This window comes from Apaloderma vittatum, unplaced genomic scaffold (assembly GCF_000703405.1).
Source record: "Apaloderma vittatum isolate BGI_N311 unplaced genomic scaffold, ASM70340v1 scaffold39161, whole genome shotgun sequence".
Lineage (NCBI taxonomy): Eukaryota > Metazoa > Chordata > Aves > Trogoniformes > Trogonidae > Apaloderma > Apaloderma vittatum.
This window is the reverse complement of record NW_009698182.1, coordinates 5408-24452: the sequence shown is the minus strand read 5'-3', so window position 1 is coordinate 24452 and position 19045 is coordinate 5408. Positions and strand designations below refer to the sequence as shown.

General features: G+C 49.3%; 1 protein-coding gene across 1 annotated transcript in view; it reads right to left on the bottom strand.

The window, feature by feature from the left end:
• Positions 1-18822, bottom strand: part of SUPT6H (suppressor of Ty 6 homolog (S. cerevisiae)) — a 21365-nt gene extending 2543 nt beyond the window's left edge. Inside the window, 32 exon segments of the mRNA XM_009877896.1 lie at positions 2-77; positions 440-564; positions 1050-1163; positions 1460-1698; positions 1833-2028; positions 3054-3194; positions 3968-4110; positions 4352-4499; positions 4942-5149; positions 6186-6313; positions 6830-6997; positions 7313-7450; positions 7847-7982; positions 8159-8235; positions 8853-8970; positions 9049-9188; positions 9532-9727; positions 10325-10479; positions 10895-11045; positions 11153-11282; positions 11432-11530; positions 12031-12182; positions 12461-12603; positions 13102-13191; positions 13729-13845; positions 14278-14379; positions 15646-15919; positions 16316-16400; positions 17038-17233; positions 17835-17905; positions 18066-18218; positions 18714-18822. Of these exon segments, the coding sequence (XP_009876198.1) occupies positions 2-77; positions 440-564; positions 1050-1163; positions 1460-1698; positions 1833-2028; positions 3054-3194; positions 3968-4110; positions 4352-4499; positions 4942-5149; positions 6186-6313; positions 6830-6997; positions 7313-7450; positions 7847-7982; positions 8159-8235; positions 8853-8970; positions 9049-9188; positions 9532-9727; positions 10325-10479; positions 10895-11045; positions 11153-11282; positions 11432-11530; positions 12031-12182; positions 12461-12603; positions 13102-13191; positions 13729-13845; positions 14278-14379; positions 15646-15919; positions 16316-16400; positions 17038-17233; positions 17835-17905; positions 18066-18218; positions 18714-18822 (4518 nt within the window).
• Between the last annotated feature and the right edge of the window lie 223 nt (positions 18823-19045).

Below are 19045 nucleotides of genomic sequence, written 5' to 3'. Positions count from 1 at the left end.
GGAAGAGCCCGTTCACAGTAGGGAAGACCTGGCCCCGGTAGCGGAATCCTTCTGGTGTCACTGTCACATACTCTATCCTGTGAGGAGCAGTGAATGCAGGAGAGCACAAGAGATCACAGGCTGCTTCAGAGCCATGTCTGCCACCATACGGTACCCTCACACAAGTGCTCCAAAATAACATCCCTTTCACTGCAACAAATCAATTATCGATCCCTGCCCTGGTGACATGCCCAGCGCAGGGCAATACTGCTTGTGGCAGGCAGCTGGTTAGAAACACAGGAGCCTCCTGGGTGAGATTTACTCCTAGATACGGGTCCTCTACGGTCAGTGGGTAAGTGGAGGCATGACTGGCAGAGCTAGAAGAGGAACTGGCAGCAGTAAGCTGAGGTGTGGTTCTGGCAGTCCTCAGCCGCAGATGCTGGGCTTGCCTCTCACTTACCTTGGTTTGCCTCGAGGCTGATATCCCAAGAGGAATTTGCCAGGCAGATCTTTACAGGCACTAATAAAGTAGGGAATAAATGTTGGCTTCTCTTTCTTGGTCTTTATCAGCAGCTCTTCCAGTTTCTAATGAGAGAGAAAGACAGAAGAGAAATGCTAAAGGAGAACCTACATTTTCAGCAACACGCAGAGCCTACAGATACTCTCACCACGCTGTGGTCAGCTCTTTTCCCTCCCACTCCTGACGTGGTCCTTGCTGCATCACTGGCAACTGCACCATTTCTCTGCAGGGTTGGTGCACAAATGCCACCAGGTCACAGAAAGACGATACTCTCCCTTCAGTGGTATTTGCTGGCAGAGCAAATATCTGTTCTCTGGCACACTGCAGTAGCATACCACGCTCCCATGTCCTAACTCCACTGCTCTGAAACAGAGTGCCTTGAGTCCTACAGCTGGAAAGTGACTGCCAAGCCCCAAGCAACAAGAGGAAGATCAGAGAGCTCGCTCCAGCAGCAGCTCGTGTCAGACACAAAGAGTTTAAGGCCAGTCCTGAGACAATGACACTCACACTATGCTCCCACACAAGTTACCACAGCCTGGGACAGGCTCACCTTCTTGTCTCCACCGTTGCAGTCCTGATAGTATTTGTGATTCAACAGGTCTCTGGCAAAAGAAGCCATTGGCTGGACATAGCGAGCAACAATTTCATCCAGGTCTTCAAACTCCTTTGAATAAACACATTTAAAGAGGTATTTAGGGTGCATGATGAGGAACTCTTATTCTAGTATACAGCTCTCAGTTATACATTCTGCACAGCAAGGCTGTATGTTTTCAGGAAAAATAAAAAAATAAAAAGAGCAGAGTATCGTCTTAAGAATCCGAGAACCGCAATGGAAGTTACTCTCCGACAGCCTGAAAGCAGCTGCAAGGACAAAAAGGCTGTGCCAAAGTGTCCCTGCCAAATAGCTACTTCTCCTTCCCCACCAACTCCTTTGCCAGGCGTGCTCTGCAGGGCTCTTACCTCTGTGTTGATCCAAAGCATGGAGCCCAGGCTAAAGGCATTCTCCTTGCCCTCTTCTCGGACATCCACGTGCTGGTAAATCCCATCGTTCACCTTCCAGGTGACAGTCAGGTGGTTCTCCCCCTTGCTACTTGGCCGAATAATCACGTCCCCTTGGTCCATGGTCTCCATCATCTTCTCTGCTTGCTTGAAGCTAATGTTGTGGAATGACGGGTGAGCAATTACTCGCTTGATGTACGCTAGGGGACAAAGCGGAAGATTTAGGCCTCCAAGAGGAACTGGTTTATTGAAGCTCAATGTTTAATTGTGCTTATGTTCCTGACACCCTCTGGAAACGCTGGCATTATGAAGGAGAGAAAAACTAGAGACTCACTTGTTCGCTGCTGCTTTCTCTTCATGTCTTCTTCCTGCTTGTGATCTGCTGCCTCAGAGTCAAAGTCGTAGTAGGTGTCTTTAGGGAGTTTCCACTCATTGTTCTTATCCATCAGGTCTGAGGTCCTGCAGGTCAGGTCTGCACTGAACTTCTCGATGTCGATCTTCATAATCCTGCAGTGAACAGTCATTCCAACCTAACGGGAAAGGGGCAGGCAAAGCTGATCAGCAGGTTTGGCCAATACGCCAGCCTTCCTGCCCTAGGGAGCAACCTGCGTGGGGTCACACTGCCAATGAGGAGGTATGAATTAACCTCATCTCCACAGAAAGCGAAATTCAGCTGAACCCCAAGATGGCTGGAATCAAAAGACACTAAAGGAAAAAAGGGCAGGGCTACTACCTACACCACATATCACACAGAAAACTGCATGTCCGAAGGCTGAGGACAACTAATCTTGCTATTTGAGGCATCTTTGCAGCAAAACTGCACTTCATGATGTGCAAGAAAGCAGTTAAGTCTGTTGAGAAACAGTGAAAGACACTCAAAGGACCTCTCTACTTAAATGGGAAAATACCATCACAAAAACTGCAATGTCTTAGTCCAGTTAACCGTGTGGAAGTTAACAATGGCTCTTTAAAGAACTGCTGAGACCTCTAAGCTTACAGGATTATCCATCACCTGCACGGACTGTCAGGGGGATTCCAAAAGACAGTAAAGACGTTAAACCTGTATTTTATCATGTGATAAAAATACGTGATTCTGTTTCGTTCAGAACCCCATCACTGTCCTGAGCAAGGCCAGTAACTCGACCTGCAGAAACTGAGACAGAACAAAAAGCTACGAGAGAGGAAAAGGGACCCTTGCATACCTAACAGCAGTTGTGTCAACTCTTTAGAAAGCCAGGAACAAAGGGTGGCTCTGCATTAGAATGCCTTCTGGCCTCCTAAACCCAGACTTTAGCCAGACTATAATAAATCCTCCTGCAGCGCAACATGTTAACTGATTAACATGGTTCCCACCAGCTGCCAAGACAGATTTGCACTGTGGGAGGAGGACACTAACCAGAACCTGAACCTGCTGCTGATTTAAAGTCCTTAAAAGAAAATCGGGTTTTAAAAGTCATTTAGGGAACGGTGTTATAAACCAAATTCTGAATCTTTGGTATTGGCTTCAGGCTATTCCAGCTCTTGCTGGATATGTGAAAATCCACTACTTTCATACCTTCACCCTTTCTTCTGGCCGCTTGACCACCTTATCACTAAGAAATTTTGTTGGGATGAAGCCGGCGACGCCGTTATCCAGACGTGTCTTCACTCCGATGGCCTGACCTGGGCAGGAACCACTGTCAAAATGGTTCCAAACCTTAAGCAAGGTAAAAGTACAAGTCATTCGGCATGGAAACAAAATAGCCCCGGCAGCTCACACTCAAAACAAGTCTAAAAGCTGCATCAGCAAACCAGCACAGCCAGCAGAGACAGGTGGAAGTGCAGGTGACAGAGGACTTCCATGAATGCTACCCAGTAACACAATCTTCCTACTTCGGTTCGGCTCAACTTATGGGGCTTTGCAACCAGGAAGGTCAGAACACTTTTAGACCCCGAGTACAAGCCTGTAGCTAGGGCTGGTTTCTGGTGAGCGCTATAGGGTTTTACGGTCATGGATTACCAGGGCTAGAATTCAGCAGTGTTTAGAAGAGACCTAAAGTACAGCTGCATTAAGCAGCAGGGAGTCCAGATAAGTTCTTAAAATTAAGAAGGTGGGAGAACAACCTTCTGTTCTCACTGTCAGGGGCGGTTTTTCTGCATAAAATACAGTCCTAGACCACAAACAAGCCTGCCTGATGTATTTTCAAAGAACTGGTCAGCTTAGCCCCAGGTCCATTCCACTCCTAGGCCAGTTTGCTAAAATACGTAATGTAGCTGTAAAGGACATGTCAAATCTCTGCTGAAGCAATCAGTCAAAAGCGAAACAGATTATATTTGCAGCCAAAGGCCACGTTAAGGTTGGAATCCTGAGGCACTGCAGACACCGCCTTGGCTCTGACACCTTGTCTCCCAAGAACTCTACAGAATGCTCAAGCCTTGCTGATAGCCGACCCCTGACAAAAGCAGGTCCGTTAGAAGCAGCAGCCCCACCTCGCTGAGCTCTGGGAAGTTATCCTGCTGACAGAACGGACACTGCCAAAGGCCAGTTTCATCGTTTCGTATTGCCTGGTCGTAGCTTTCTCCTTGTGGCCGCCTGTGGGCTATCCCAGTTACATTGCAGATGATCATTTTACCTGGGGTGTGATGGGAGAGGAGAAAGAAGAGTGAAAAACTAAAAACAAAACTGCAGGGCTGGGCAGTTCCCTTGAGTTAAGGAAGTCGGGCATGAAGGTGTTAGGAGGCTACTCCCAGTAGAACAGCTACTTCACGTACACGCAACTATAGCACTATCCCAAAGTCACGCTCACCCAGATCCCTCTGCCCCACCTTTACACATCCTGGGGGAACTGAGGATGACAGAAACCAGAGCTGTACCTATATAAAAAGTCTCTGGAGTTTCTTTGGTCAGCATATTGAAGACCTCTTCCGTGTTTGGAGAACGGTACGGGGTTCTCAGGTCCTTGTACCTGCAGCTTAGCTCAGCTCGGATGTCATACAAAGTGATATGTTTGTCACCGTAGCCCTGTGTGGTATTCAAAGGTTACAAAGTCGTGAGCAGCAGGAAGGAGGTGAGTAGGGAATCCAATACAAGTTATGAAAGAACTCAAGGACCTCATCAAACTTAAAAAGAGGAATGCACAAGGTACCATCAAATCGTGAAACAGAGTTGCAGGATGTTAAGGGGGTGAAGAGTACCAATACATTGAGAAAAAATTTCAGGAAAAACAGTTTAAATGGTCTGACTACTGCCTCCTGGCTCCTTTCTCCCTCTGCCCTCAGTGACTTTCTGTAAACATTTACTACATGCCATCATCAGACACTGAATCCTCATCGTGGCTGTTTATACATTTTTCAACACCAACAGCTAAATGCTCAGCTCCTAAAAAGGATAAGGGCCACCAGCTATAAAACTTAAGAAACTAAGCTTCCCCTCTGATTCTCAGCACCAGGAACCCCCAGCACACCTGTCTTTCCAGTTCTTCAGCAAAGGCATCAAGATCCAGGTCTTTCAGACGTTCAGGGTTTTCCAGAATCTCCTCCAGAGCTCCTGCAGGATTAGCATCTTCCGCTGACTCATCGTATTCTAAGGCATCCACTGCCATTTTTCTTGCCCATTCATAGGTTTCAGGATGGACCCTAGACCCGTCTAAGACTTCGATGTAGGAATCGGTGCTGAAATAAAACCAAAGCAACGTTCAGATGAGAACTGTGCAGAGTTCCAGAGTCATCTCCTGCAGCTCAATAATAAAGAGTGCTGTTGGCTGCTCCCTCAGCGGAACAACCTACTCTGAAAAGGACACAAGCTGTTCTTCAATGCTAAATCGACAGGAGCCAAGGCAAGAGACGACAGATTCCAGCGTGCAGCTCCTGCACTGCCAGGATACAGCCAGGCATTGTGGATGCCAGGTAGATTCAACCACTCCGTGATGTACAGCTGCTCTATGGGTACACAGCTCTCTACAGTTTCTCTCTTCATACACATTAAGCGTTGCCAACCGGCAGTGCAAACATCTGCACCCAGCTGTTCGGATGAGGCTGCACTCTGCATCTCTAGGAGTTGTATCTTACAAGAAGTAGGGACCTAGCAGGGCTGGATCACTCAGCGTAAGGATTCAGACAGGTGTCCTTTCTCAGGCCGCTTTTCAAAGGCCAGAAGGAAATGGTGCCAGCCCCAGAGAAAGCACATTGCCAGCAAGTGTCCCTTCTGTGCAAAGCAGTCACAGATTTAGAAACCAGGTTACCGCTGTCCTCCAAACACACATCTCTTGTTTAGTTACCACTAACCTAATGCCCTACTAACATCCCAGTATTGCTACGAGTTTAAGAAGAAGCTAAACTGCCATGGCATGCCTCAAGTTTGAAACTTCAGAAAAATAAAGTACCAATGGTGGGATTAGGCAGAAGCTAAGCAGAAGTGCACAGTGACTATGCTAGGGAGCAACTATTTTCACTTTAGTTCCTCTCGACCTCAAAGGGTCTTTCAAACCAGAGCAAGCTATATAATTAATGTTCTGCAGCTCACATTGCTGGGTGAGTTCAGCTGCCCTTAAGTATCAGATTAGTAACCAGCAATATCTGAACTTGGCCAGTGATCAGAGACCACACATAAACCCCCAGGAACACGGACTCCACAGAACAAGCTTGCCTCAGCCTGTTGCTCACGCTAACTCCATGCCTCGTACGACACAGAGTGCAACCCCACACTCACCTGTCACCCAGCGATGCGGTGTCGATTTTGATGAAGCCAGCACAGTTGATAAACACTTTGGGTCCCATGTGACACATCGTAACCAGCTGGGTCCTGTTCTCCAGACGTGTGTTGTTTTGTTTTAAGATCTGGAGGGAGAGGCAAGAGTGTAAACCTTGCTACTCAAATACAAGGGTACTCCAGGAAGAGTAGAGGACTCTCACCGGATGCTGCAGGGTTCAAAGTATCTGATATAATCCAACACATCACAACTCATAAGTTGTTGCCCCCCCTGCCTGTGCCTCAATATTGTACGAAAGGAGATGACTCTGCGTGGAACAACTCCAACTCTCAGGAAAAGCGTTGGCTTTTTGCCTTGTGTTTTCTACAGCACCATAACAGTGCATCCGCTCCCGTGGGTGCAGGAGCCAGCTAGGATTGACGGATCTGCTGAGTTGCTTGGGTATATCAAGGATGCAAGTCCACACACAGCTTCAGGGTTAGGCACAGTGAGATAACACGTACGAAACCACCCATCAACGGCGCTGTCAGCTGCATCTAGCCCACGGGACCCTGACTCGGCTCATAGCAGCACTGCCACACAGCCAACTCGCACGTTATCGGTGATGCGCTGTTCCTGTAGGCAGGGACAGAAGCCTCCTTACCTTCAGCAGATGAGTGCCTTTGCGTGGTCCCAGGCCACACACGTACTGCAGCAAAGCCTGGCTGTGCGGGTGAGCAATCGCCCGATTGACGTCCACTCCCACCTCGTTCACACGGTTTATGAATTCGCAGTAGAGGGCATTCAACAGCTCCTCCTTCACCACGTGCTCCTGATAGAAAGGAGAGGCATTAGCCGTGCAACACTTTGCCGTAGGCAAGCTGAGCCAAACACAACAGACTGGCTCTCAGGAGCAGTACTGCACCTCACAGTTACCCCTGAGAACAGCCTAAAGGCAGGAAGCAGATGAGCTAGAGAAGGCAAAATAAACACGTGCCACATAGTCTGAATGTGGTGCAGCACAGGCAGAAGTTGCACCAGTTCAATCTGAAATACTTTGAGAGCAAACTGTCCCAGGTCCTTCCAAGCCCCTTTCTCTCGCTGAGAAGGATCATCCTTGCCCAAGGATCTCACAACGAAAAGTTACCTGCAGAGGGTGGAGTTTCAGGCAGAGAATATCCTCATCAGAGCTGCAGACCTGGGCAAACTCAATGAGAGGGTCCTGAATGCGGCGAGCAAGGGAGACGGCTTGGCGCAGCAGAGGTGGGTAATCCCGGAACTCATTCTGCAAGAAGCCAGAGAATCAGGGAAAACCACAACAGTGTTTTCACATCTTGTAGCACAAGTGTCAAAGACAAATCAGACAAGGACTAGAAAAAGGGAAACATTTGGTGTTCAGAGCAAAAAGAGCTGAGGTCAAAGGCTCCCAGGAGCTCTGCTGCAACCAGGAATGAAATGACATCATTCCCTCAACTGAGCAAGATTAATTTCAGACTACATCAATATCTGCTTTACACATCTGCTGCTAAAACATGTTTTGCCTTGATCCAGAGATGAGTATGCCAGTGTCTAGATGGATGACATGAGGCAGTGGATGATGCAAAGCAGGGCCAGCATGAATGGAGGAGACAGCACAAATGATTGACAGACCAAGGGATAGCTGGAGTAACAGAAGATTCACCTCAGACTTCTTGCTGTTCATGTAGAGGATGGCCAGTTCATTGTCCACCAGCTCCACTCCGATAGAGGACAGCTGCTGCCCTTGATCCAGCTCATGAACAATTCTCTTTACATCCTCCATCAGCATCTGAGCATCCCTAGGGAGAGATGGCCAAAGGTACTGAGGGCAGAGCACAAAGCTGCATCCTGGAATCACTTGGGGAGGTAACCCCAACAGGTTACCTCACCCCACAGTCAGAAACAGTGAAATGTGGACAGGCATGAGGAAAAGACTGCAAAGAGACTGCAAAGTGGAAGGAACATGAAGACTGACCTGTTCTCCCCTGCAATTGTCACCACATGAGGCTTCTTGTTCAGGAGGAATTTTTTCAAGGTTTCAATATCCTGGGCCTAGAAAGGAAAGTGAGACAAGTCAGAGCAGAAAAGCTAGAGGGTTCTTGTCCTGAGCTAGCTACCAGTCCTGGGTTCCTACTTCCCAGGGCCAACCCCCCCGACTGCCACGTCGATATGTGACCATGACACGAACATGGTTAAACATCTTTTCCACAGGCTGGGCTGGCAGCTCCTGACCACTGTAGGTACAAACAGGAAAGCTCTGCAGAGGAAAGACTGGTGGCATCATGCTCTGGTGCTACAGGAAATCAGTGCAAGTAGGGAGCAGAAGTCAAAAGCCTTTCCCAAGCTCCAGTAGATCCCACAACCTCTTGCTGTTATAACATGATCAGGGAAGGAGGAGAAAATTTCTAGAACTGCGACCACAGAGGCTCGCAACCCTTCAACCAACCAGCAGAACTTGGGAACGGCAAGGCCCTGCCGCTCCCTCTAAGAGGAGCAGAAGAGGTGAACTGGAATTTAACTGGAAGCAACTGTTCTGCCAAAATAATTACAGGGTGGGAAAAAGGCACAAGAGTGCCAAGGCCTGAGCTGTTTCCAGCCCACAGTGGATCGCACAGTACTAAAAACAACATGCAGACATTCATCTCAACGACAGCTGCACCAAGGCTCACCTTCTTTTCCCTCTCTTCCTCACGCCAGGCATTCCTTCTCTTTGTGAAATGTGGCAATCGGAGGAAGTCTGTAACCTCTCCCTCTCCATTGACAAGGGCGCAAAACACAGGGTGGTCCCTGCAAAACAGACATCACTCAGACCTGGAGGACTGCTAAAGTTGTACATGGATCCAGAGGCAATTCCTTTCCTCCTACCTGGCTGAAGAAAAGGCTATGCCTAGCACCCGAATCCCTTTCCCTTGGTTCTCATCCATGAAATCATCATCTTCCTCCACTTGCTGATCAGGACGGTACGAAGCCACTTTTAGCCAGTTGTACAGCTTCCGGCTGCAAGCCTAGTAGAACAGAGAAGGGGAGAGAGGAGTGAGAAAATCCCCTGCAGGTGGCTTGGCACAGCCCTGCTCCTGGGGGAAGGTCACAGACTGCTCAAGGCAGCAAGACAGTGTATTCTGCCAGGATTAGGACCAGCTCTCCAGTACCACAGAGCCCACCTTCCTTCTCACTGAGATAACTGCCTTTCTCTCCATCCTTCGGGAACAACCAGACTCAGACCCCTGCCTGCCTCCTCCCTCCCAAAAGCCTGTGTACGGCCTGTCAGCAGCTCTCCCTGGGGTGCTGCAGGACTGTGAGCATTTGTAACCTCAGCTCTGACCCAAACCCACCTCTCCCACCTCTCACCTTGAGGACGTACTCCTTGGCCTCCACCAACAGCTTGTTCTTTAACTCCTTAGCAATCTGAACGCAGAGGAACTGGTTGAGGGACCGTTCGATGGCCATCGTACGCTGCCGATTCCACTCTTGCACCTGGTGGCTGAACTCATCCCGGTAATAGAACTGTTTGATTTCCTCAAAGTACGTCTGGTCACTACCGTAACTGCAAGAGATCAGAGGAGGAGATACAGAAGGGCTCCAAACACCTGGGCCAACACCACCACTGGCAGATTCCTGTATGGGGATGTAACAGCAGCACCTCAGGTTCAAGGAGCTGCCTGGAAAATTCAGAGAAAAGCCAATCCTTCCATCAAACATCCCTTCAGCTGCAGAAGTAAAGCTGCTACAGTTTGCTGCCGTGCTGGCAGCACAGTGAGTCCTGATCAGCGCAGCACGGGGCAGCCCTCAGCCACTCCAGTACCCCAGCCCCTCCAGTACTGCACGGTGTGGCTACTCAGACGGGCAGGGCGGGAGCCAAGGAGCACACAGTGAGGGTGGCTGGGAAACAACCATTGTGTTTCACAAAAATTCTCAAAGCTTCAGAGTTTGCCTTCAAATGAGTAAGACAGATGACTGCTAAAGTTTTCATTAAGATACAGAAAAATACAAGACCCTGAGAGGTTGCTGGACTTTACAGTGCAGGAAACTACCAGACCATGACTTCCAGCAGCAGTCTGGGTTACAGAGGAGCTCTAAAAGAACGGCAGCGCCGGGTGAACGGGCTGTTGAGGCACAGATGGCACGGCCACTGAGGACTCACCCCTCCACTCCTTTCATGTCAATGCTGATATCTATGGTGAGCAGTGCCTCGTCCTCTGCCAGGCTCATTTTCAGGAACTGGTCATCTCGCAGCTCCTTCACAGGCTTGTTTTTCAAGTATTTAAAGGAAAATGCATAGTGGGCTTCATCAATATCCTGGGAGAGAGGAGAGCCAGTCAGCATGCATGCAGGGCATTCATGAAGAAAGACCCTTCTGTATGCCACAGCAGACAATGGTTTTTATTCAATACCCCCTCACCCCTATGCCTGCCAGTCTGCATTTCCTTCCCCAGCAGGACACAGTGCACTTCGCTCCCATTCCCAGAGAAACAGAGACTGTTTCAGCAATTGAAGGCAACATCTCAACAGCAAGAATCAGGTCTGATGAAATGCTGAGGCTAAAAATGCAGCAGGCTGCTCAGCTGGCCTCTGCAACAGCCCAGCTCACATGTTGTGCTGAAATTTACTGAGTTGCCACATGGGAGAAGTTTTCAGATGCAAAAATAAGCATTTGTACGTTATTTAGATCCTTCCTTGAACTGACCCACTGAATCAGAGCTCCCTTCCTTACCTTCTTCCCCTTTTTGGTTGGCGAGATGTTGATTTTAGCTCTTTCTTGGAAAGTCTGTCTCAGAACCTGCCTGACCAAAGGCTCCCTGGCTATCTGCAAAGCCACCATGTACCGAGCTCCCTCCAGCACAGCTTCAGGGCTTGGGAATTGACTAAAAGCAAAAAGGCAACATGAAGGCTTAGGACTCGAGAATGCCCCCAGATCCCCTCCCTTGCGTCACATCTGCAGGACCTCCACAAAGATCCCCCCGACACTGACCTACACACATAATCCTTGGCCAGCTCCAGGGGCTCTGCAGGGAACTGCTCTGTCTCGTGACGCTGGTAACTGTCTCGGAGATTCTCTCCGAACTGCTCAGGTGTCAGACCAAACTTCTTAGCCAGGCCGTCTGGTAAAAACAAAACAGAAAAGCAATGAAGATAATGGTCCTGTAGCTTACACCGAGCAAAACTATCAGTCCTCCTTCTACAGGTGAGCCACACCCTAGCACACGGGCTAGGCCACCGCGAGCTCAGCGTGACAGAGCACAGCCCTTACCCAGCCCAGCTGTCTGACAGATGGTGTACATGTCCCGACGGGACGCCTGCTTCAGCTCAGGCCCTTTCTGTTCATCATCTTCTGCATCTTCCCCTTCACCTACGGGAAGGAACACTTTAGCAAGGCCTCTTTACAGAGGCATCCAGACAGCTGCAGCATGTCAGAAGCACAACAAAGGGATTAAACACAACGTTGTGCAACAAAGGCCCTAAATTCCACAAACACATCTCAAAGGCCACAGCAGCCTTAAAACTACTCAGGGTTAGAAAAACACCATGAAAACACTATCTTTTGTTCAGTTTCACTTTACTGCAGTTTTAAGAGCAGTATCTCTGGGTTGCACATTAAAATGCACGCTGAGGTGACTGATTCCTGCTTTGGTCCCTGCCATGAGGCAGGAGGGTATTCAAGTCCATCAAAAAGCAACAACTTGTGTGGCCAAACTTGGCCGGGAAGACTTGGGACTAACTTGAGACAGAAGCAACCAGCAGACACACTGTGCAAACACGTGGGCTTTCTACTAAACTTTCTCATTATTCTTTTGAACCAGGATTTTCAATCAGCCCACAATTAGGAGACTATTAAATCCAGGAACAAACCTTCTTCCTCTTCACCATCCTCTCGGATACGCTTTTGCTTCTTCCGAGCAGCCTTGGCAGCATTCTGCATCTTGGGGATGTCTCGCCCATAGTACAGCAGGAAGTGATTATACACGTCCTTCAGCTCGTCCATGGACTGCACGTCCTTCAGCCTACGGCACGCAAAGCCAGCACGTTACCTCCCGCTTGCTGCTGAGCCGTGGTCAGAGCACTCAGGGAGCCTGCTCTGGTACAGGACAGGCAGAACAAGCGCTTGAGCGAACTCATGAGTAAGTTTAAATATTTCTCATTTTAATATTTCTCATTACTGGCACTGTGGGGAGGTTAAAGCCAACGTACTGCAGCAGCTAAAGAGCCTGTGCTGATTGGGAAGGTTAACGGACATCTTAAGTTGTTTTGGAACAAATACAAGGAAGTCCTGGCACCTTACCTCTCCATGTCAGTAGTATCCAGAGCCCTTATTCCATCTGCCAACGGCTTGTCTGGGTCAGCAGAGATTTGTTCATACTGATAGGCCTGCATCTTCTCAAACAGACGTGTCAGATTCTGCTTGCGGATCTTCAGCTGGGTCCACTAGCGTGAGAACAAAAGACTTCCAGTGAAACACAACATCACGGTGTGCCACACCTGACTTCTCCCTTCCCAAGCAGGGGCTCCCAGGATCTTAGAATACTTGTCATATAAAAACAATCATCAAAGTCTTCACCCACAGCCAAGCTCAGATGCGACAGATGTGGTAGGTCTCATGTCAGAGATGAATCGTATTGAGAGAGAAAAAAAATTAAAGAAAAATCAAAGGTTGGGATCCACCCGAGAGTAGAGAAGGAAGCTGCACTCCTTGCAGGGGAAGTCACTACCTAAAAGGAACTTGGTGAAGGGGAAGAATTGCTTTGCATTTTCTTTTGTCAGATAACCTTTTATCACCACGTTACAGCAAACATGCAGAAAAAATAAAACAAAAAAAGGGCACAAGGTCTCCATAGCCAAAACAAAATCTGCTGAAAACATCAAGCTAGGTGGGAAGACAGGTTAGATGTTGATGGGATAACAAGCAACGAAAACACGCCTCACCTTCTCATCCCACTGCCAGACCCTCCACAGGTCGTTGATGTGCAGCTCTGGCTCCACATACTCCTTTCTGTAGAAGGCGATGAACGGGACCTGGGTCAGAAATGAGACTCATCACAACCAAGAAGGAGACTGGGCTGCTCTGGCAGTCAGGAATCCAGAGGACGCTCCTGTTCCACGTCAGAGAACAAGCTAATGGGGCAGCAGTGTGGGAGATGTACCAAGCCATGCCCCAGCTCCTGAGACCGTTCCACCGAAGAACATATTCCATAGACCAAAGAGCTTCTGCAATGTCAGGCAACACCTCGGAGAACAGGTTCAATGGACTAAGCAAGGCTCAGGGTACTCTGAAATTCCTCCATCTCGTTCAACGTCAGTTTGTCCAGCAGCAGGGAGGGACAGCAGCCCCAAACAGGCCTTAAAAATCCGCATTGCCACAGCTCTTGTAAGGTGAGCTGCACCTTCCAATGAAGCACCATTCTCTCACAGGAGAGACAACCAGGTACGGTATCACAGCACCTTCTAGTTTGCTGCCCTAAACGCTTCCAGCAGCCCCTCTGCTAATCCTGCCTGAATAAGAAGACAGTAACTCAGACCTCATCTTGGCAATGAAGACAAGTTGCGAATTACCTCAAAATGTTGATTTCTCATGAAATTCAGGGCTTCTTTAATCTTCTGGATGGTGCTGGGCCCCTTGCGGCTGAAGCTGCTGCTGGCTTGTCCGCGGTCGAGGTAATCAGAACTTTCCTAAAAACGAGAAAAATATCGTGTTGACTGTATCCCCCAGCTGACCCCCTAAAAGACCCCCTCAGGCTAAGGCTGGGGAACGGTGCTCCTTTCGTTAGCTGGGAACACAGGCGTAGCTACACGCTCTGATTTTAGACCACAGAAAAGCATCCTAGCCCGGACTGGCTTAAAGGAAAACGGAGAAGCAGCATCTGGCCAAGGTAACTGATGGTTAAAAGCAGATCATGGCTAATACTAGTCTAGCCCGAAGTGCACAGTGGCTCAGACATCTTTCAATCATTCTTGACAATTACTCTTGCAACCTCGCTGCGTTCCTTTTTGACCTGTTTTATGGATGTGAAAACGCACACACGTGAAGAAGTATCTCCAGGCTGGAAATCTGCAGCACCTTCACGTCCCCTTAGAAAAGAAGTCCCAAGCACAGTCCTTTACCTGCAAGGAGATGGTGGGTGTTGCAAACGCGTTCCTGTAAATCCAGTCAGCTTCCTCCTCCAGCTCATCATCTTCAGCGCTCTTCACTGGGATGGATCGCAACTGTGAAAAAAACCAGGATGAGTAGAGGCAGCTGCAACACCAGGGCTTGGCCCACCATGTCTTCAAGAAGCCTGGAAATTATTGCTTTGAGCTGCAGGTTGCTTATGGGGTGTCAGGACCTGCCACACTTGCAGGGCTTTGCTGGGGATAGCATTTCAACGTCTGCATCTTGTGAGCACGCAGGAAACCTACATCAGCTTTACGTTAGGTAAAGGCAGCCAACAATTCTGTTGGAGGCTTGGGAAATGTCTGCAATGGCGCGAAACCTTCCACGATGATGTAGTCAGGGTACCCCCACTTCCTAACAGACGCCCAAGCCCTCCGCAGCTACATCCTCTGTTCAGCCCACCCGTGCCTGTTCTAGCCTGATCACTGTTCCTACCGCAGCCACAGAATAAGAGCACATAAAGCAGCTCCAAACCCTCTCCTGGGCATTTTGTTCCAGCTGATTCTCTTTCAGAAGGCTTGCTCTAATCATCACTGACATCCGTGAAGATGACAGAATGTCTGAACAGGTCACGCATGGCCAGAAGACATTACACGGAGCGTTCCCTTGTGCTGTGCACAGCAGCATGGGAAAAAGGTCGTTCTGAAAAGCTGGCAGCTTCAGACACCCCATTTTACAACGGAGAGTACAAAGCCTCTGCGCATCAATATACACTTAAGGGAGGCTGAAGAACATGGGACTGTTCAGGGAAAACCTGATTATGGGGTAAAATTAAGACAAAAATATGAGACACCAGAATGATTCCTAGCATCACGAACAGGACTCTACAACGAGAGCGAGCTCCAGCGGCTTGGATTAAAGCACGTTACAGAAACACCGTCTACAGAAGAGCTACGTGCTGGCTGGCACACGGGTAGGCTAGCAAACCTCAGCAAACCTCCTCCAGCGCTGCAGCCTCACTCTCGCTATCCAGGCACACAACTCAGGGGATTACTAACAGCATCCAGCATCAAGGACATCTCAGCAGAGCACAAACCCCGCGTCACTCCCAGGAGTGCAACACTGGCACCCAGCGGCCACAGAAGCTACAACCAGCACTAAAACTGGGCTACGCAGCTACAACAGTTCACGGTGTCACCGTTTGAATGCAGAGTTTCAGCCCGTACATTTGATGGGTGGGATATTTGAAGAGGGGAAAAAGAGACGCCAAAATCCAGCCAGCAGCTAGATGAGAAAGCCAGCCCGCAGGTCCCAGGCCTGCTGCACTCGGTGAGAGGCGAAACGCTTTCTGTCTGCACACCAACAGCCTCTTGCCTCACCTGGAACCTCTCGGGCATGTCTGTCATGCGGATCTCGTTGTCCTGGTCCGTCAGGTGACTGCTCTCCAGCTCACTGGGCTCGTACATCTCAAAGATGCTACGCCGACTGACGCGTTTCTTGGTCGTCTTTTTGGGTCGTACACGGGTCTCCCCTTCGGTTTCCTCATCCTCGTACTCATATTCCTCCTCCATCTCCTCATCGTACTCGTTGTATTTCTCAAATTCATCATAGTCAAAGTCCACACCAAAGATTTCCTGGGCTTCCTGTAAAGCACTGGGAGACAAAAACTACCGTTCAGCCCCACGGTGCAGTTCACAGAACATCTTTCTAGCCACATAAAGTTGGCCAGAGCACATAAGTCTAGGCTTTAGTTTCACATCTGAGCTAAAAAAATCATGGATGGGTACACAATCCTTTGAGTTTTACATGCAAATATTTCCCTTAAGGGACTGGTTTTGGTAACCCTGTGAAAATATCCAGGGGAGAAAGGAAGGAGTAGGATATTTATGAAATCACCAACTAAAAGCTCCATGTTTAAATTTATCAGGTCCCTTTGGGGAAAGAGACCAGAGGTATCCAGTCACAAGCTGACTCACTCTGCAGTTGCAAGAATCAAGTAAGCTGAGCACTATTTTTGATGCTCCAGGCCATTTTCTAATCAATACTTACGCATCCGTGTATCCAGGGAGCTTCTTCCGCCATTTTGGCTTCTTCAGAGGTTGTCCATCATCATCCACAATAAAGTCATCAATGTCTGGGCATTGAAAAACAATTTGGCAGTCAGGACACTTGCGTATTCAACAGGTACTCAGCTCAGCCAGCGCAACTATAAGCCTCTGCCACAGACTTAGGCTGCCGCTGGCTGTCAGTCTGCCCAGCTACCCACGGCATCTCCTACCCCAACCTCAGACATTCCAGGGGCCTGAACCAAAATAACAGGGTAGAACCAGCTTCCGGACACAGGCAAATCCACCTGGCAACTATCTGCAGCTCAGTGCACTGAAAATGTAGTCAGAAAAGGCCTTGCTGCTTTGGACAGCAGTCAGAGTGTTTGAAACTCTTTTAGGGTGGTACTAGCTGTGGTGACAGGCTGATGGTGAAGAGGAGAAGCAGGGCAGGCACGTGCTGTGCCTTGACTTCCTTCCTTGGAAGCATTTCCATTCTGAAGTCAGCTTAGAGGAGACATTGAACACCTCAGCACACACGATGTGCTTCTGGACAAAGCAGTTTAGACAAACTGAACCTGCCACCCAGAAATGTTTATTTCTAAACATTCTACTAATTGGACTAGCAAGAGCTTGAAAACAACAGGGCTACAGCCTTTGGCTACTTCTAGCTCAGAGAAAGTCTTAACTTGGTTCCTTTGGACGTAACTGACCATCCATACTCACCAGATTCATCTTCCTCCTCCTCCTCTTCCTCTTCTGGTGGAGCAACAGGAGCTTCAACAGCTTCCCCTCCCTCCTCGCCTTCACCATCCTGAAAGATTTCTTCAGCAATGGCTTCCTTCTCATGTTCTTCCTTTCCATAATCTTCCTCCTCGTCATCCTCATCATCGGACATTTTTCGCACGCGCCTGAATTTTTGCTGCAAGCAAACAGGCCCGTTAACACGCGTAATTCCTGGCCCAGAGGCTCAAGCTCAGCGCGGTCTCTGCCAGGCCAGAACTACTCATCCTCTGCAGGCGTCGGCGAGGGAGCGGGATGGAGCCCAGCACGGCCCCAGCACGCAGGGGAGGAGAGCCACCCCCTCGGGAACCGTACTGCAGATGCTCATGGGGCACAGCGGGTCCACGACATCACTGTCACCACCGGCTGCGTTAGCCTGGCTTGATGTGCCTCCAGCGAGTGGTACAGAAGGAGCTGTAGAGCCCCAACAGCCTGCACTGACTTGGAGGTGAGCACCACGCAGGAGAAAGTTCCTGGAAGATGGGCTCCTCCCGGACTGCCTTGCAGAGGTGGGAACTGAAGAGTAGTGCAGACTTTAGGAACCAGAACAAAACGTTTTGCAAACTCTAGGAAGCCAATTCCCAGTTGCCTGGGCAGGAGAAGATCCTCCTTCCTTGAAGCACACAGCTCTCCCTTTCCAAGGGGGCAGGAGCAGACGGGAGGCACCACTCGCAAGCGCCCACCCTCCTTCGTGCCCAGACACTCCACACCACTAACAGCAGCGTGGGACCACAACTCACCCTTTTGACTTTAACACCCAAGTTCTCTTCAATGAGGTCAAAATCATCATCCTCCAGGCGGTCATCAAAAGCTAAAAGAAGAAAACAGAGACAAGTTGCACTCTCCCTTTACTAACCTGGGACTGGACCAACCTCTGAGCAGGGTATTGCTTACCCAGCCCACGCAGACAGCCAGGGCAGAGGTAGAGCATTACACCGTGGCCTGCTACAAACAGTCACCATAAAACTTACTGCGCTTTCTCTTCTTGTGGCCAACGTCGTCCTCAGAGTCTCCAGAGTCACTGGCTTCCTCCTCCTCTTCCTCATCGTCATCATCGTTAATGAATCCTTTCAGGTTGCCTTGCTCATCTTGATCATCAAGATTCAACTCCTCCTCTTCCTCATCTGGGGTAGAGAGCAGCAAGCTTCAGACATTTACTCATTGCTTATCTGCTGAAACTCCTTCTCGGCTCCGTGCAAACAGCACCCTACTTCACACTATCCACACAGAGAGGTTTAACTGAACACTTTTACTGGCACAGAACCCAGCCAGCTGCTTGTGCCAGAATCCCACTTCTTGTCTCGTCGTCTCATGCTCTCTCCGCAGAGGGAACGGGTGGGGTGGTCACACTCAGAGAAATCTTCTGCTTTTACTGTTACTATCAAATTGTGTGACTGCAAGTCCCATGGGCCTGAAGCAGCGTATTTTCTATCGCCAAATAAAAAAACCACCTAAAGCACTTTGAGGAAGGGAAGCACTTAACAGCTGAGATTATCGACTACAGATGGCCATGCTATTATAGCACAATTATTGCTCCATCTGCAGAGTCACGGGATGTAAAATAGAGCAGTGAAACACGCTGACAATTCAGCAAACGCAGAGCAGACAGGCAGACTCACCATCCTCATCTTCCTCTACAAACTTCTTGGTAACCCTGGGCACAACCTCCCCATCCTGGTTGTACTCCTCCTCTGACTCCTCCGCTTCACTTTCTACGAAATCAGACATGGCTGCAGCGTCTCACACACGGCTCCGCAGGAACTGAGGAAAGAGGAGACACATCCATCACATCAGCTGAGCCAGCAAAACGCAAGCGCTTCCCCCTGCAGGGTTTTGGAGAGAAGACAGCTTAGGCAAGAGGGTTCAAACTACCTAGCAAGGCCCTGAATTACCCAGTGTCCACCTTGCCTGCACATCCCTGTCACCAGAGATCAGGCGAGCGAAGCCAGCA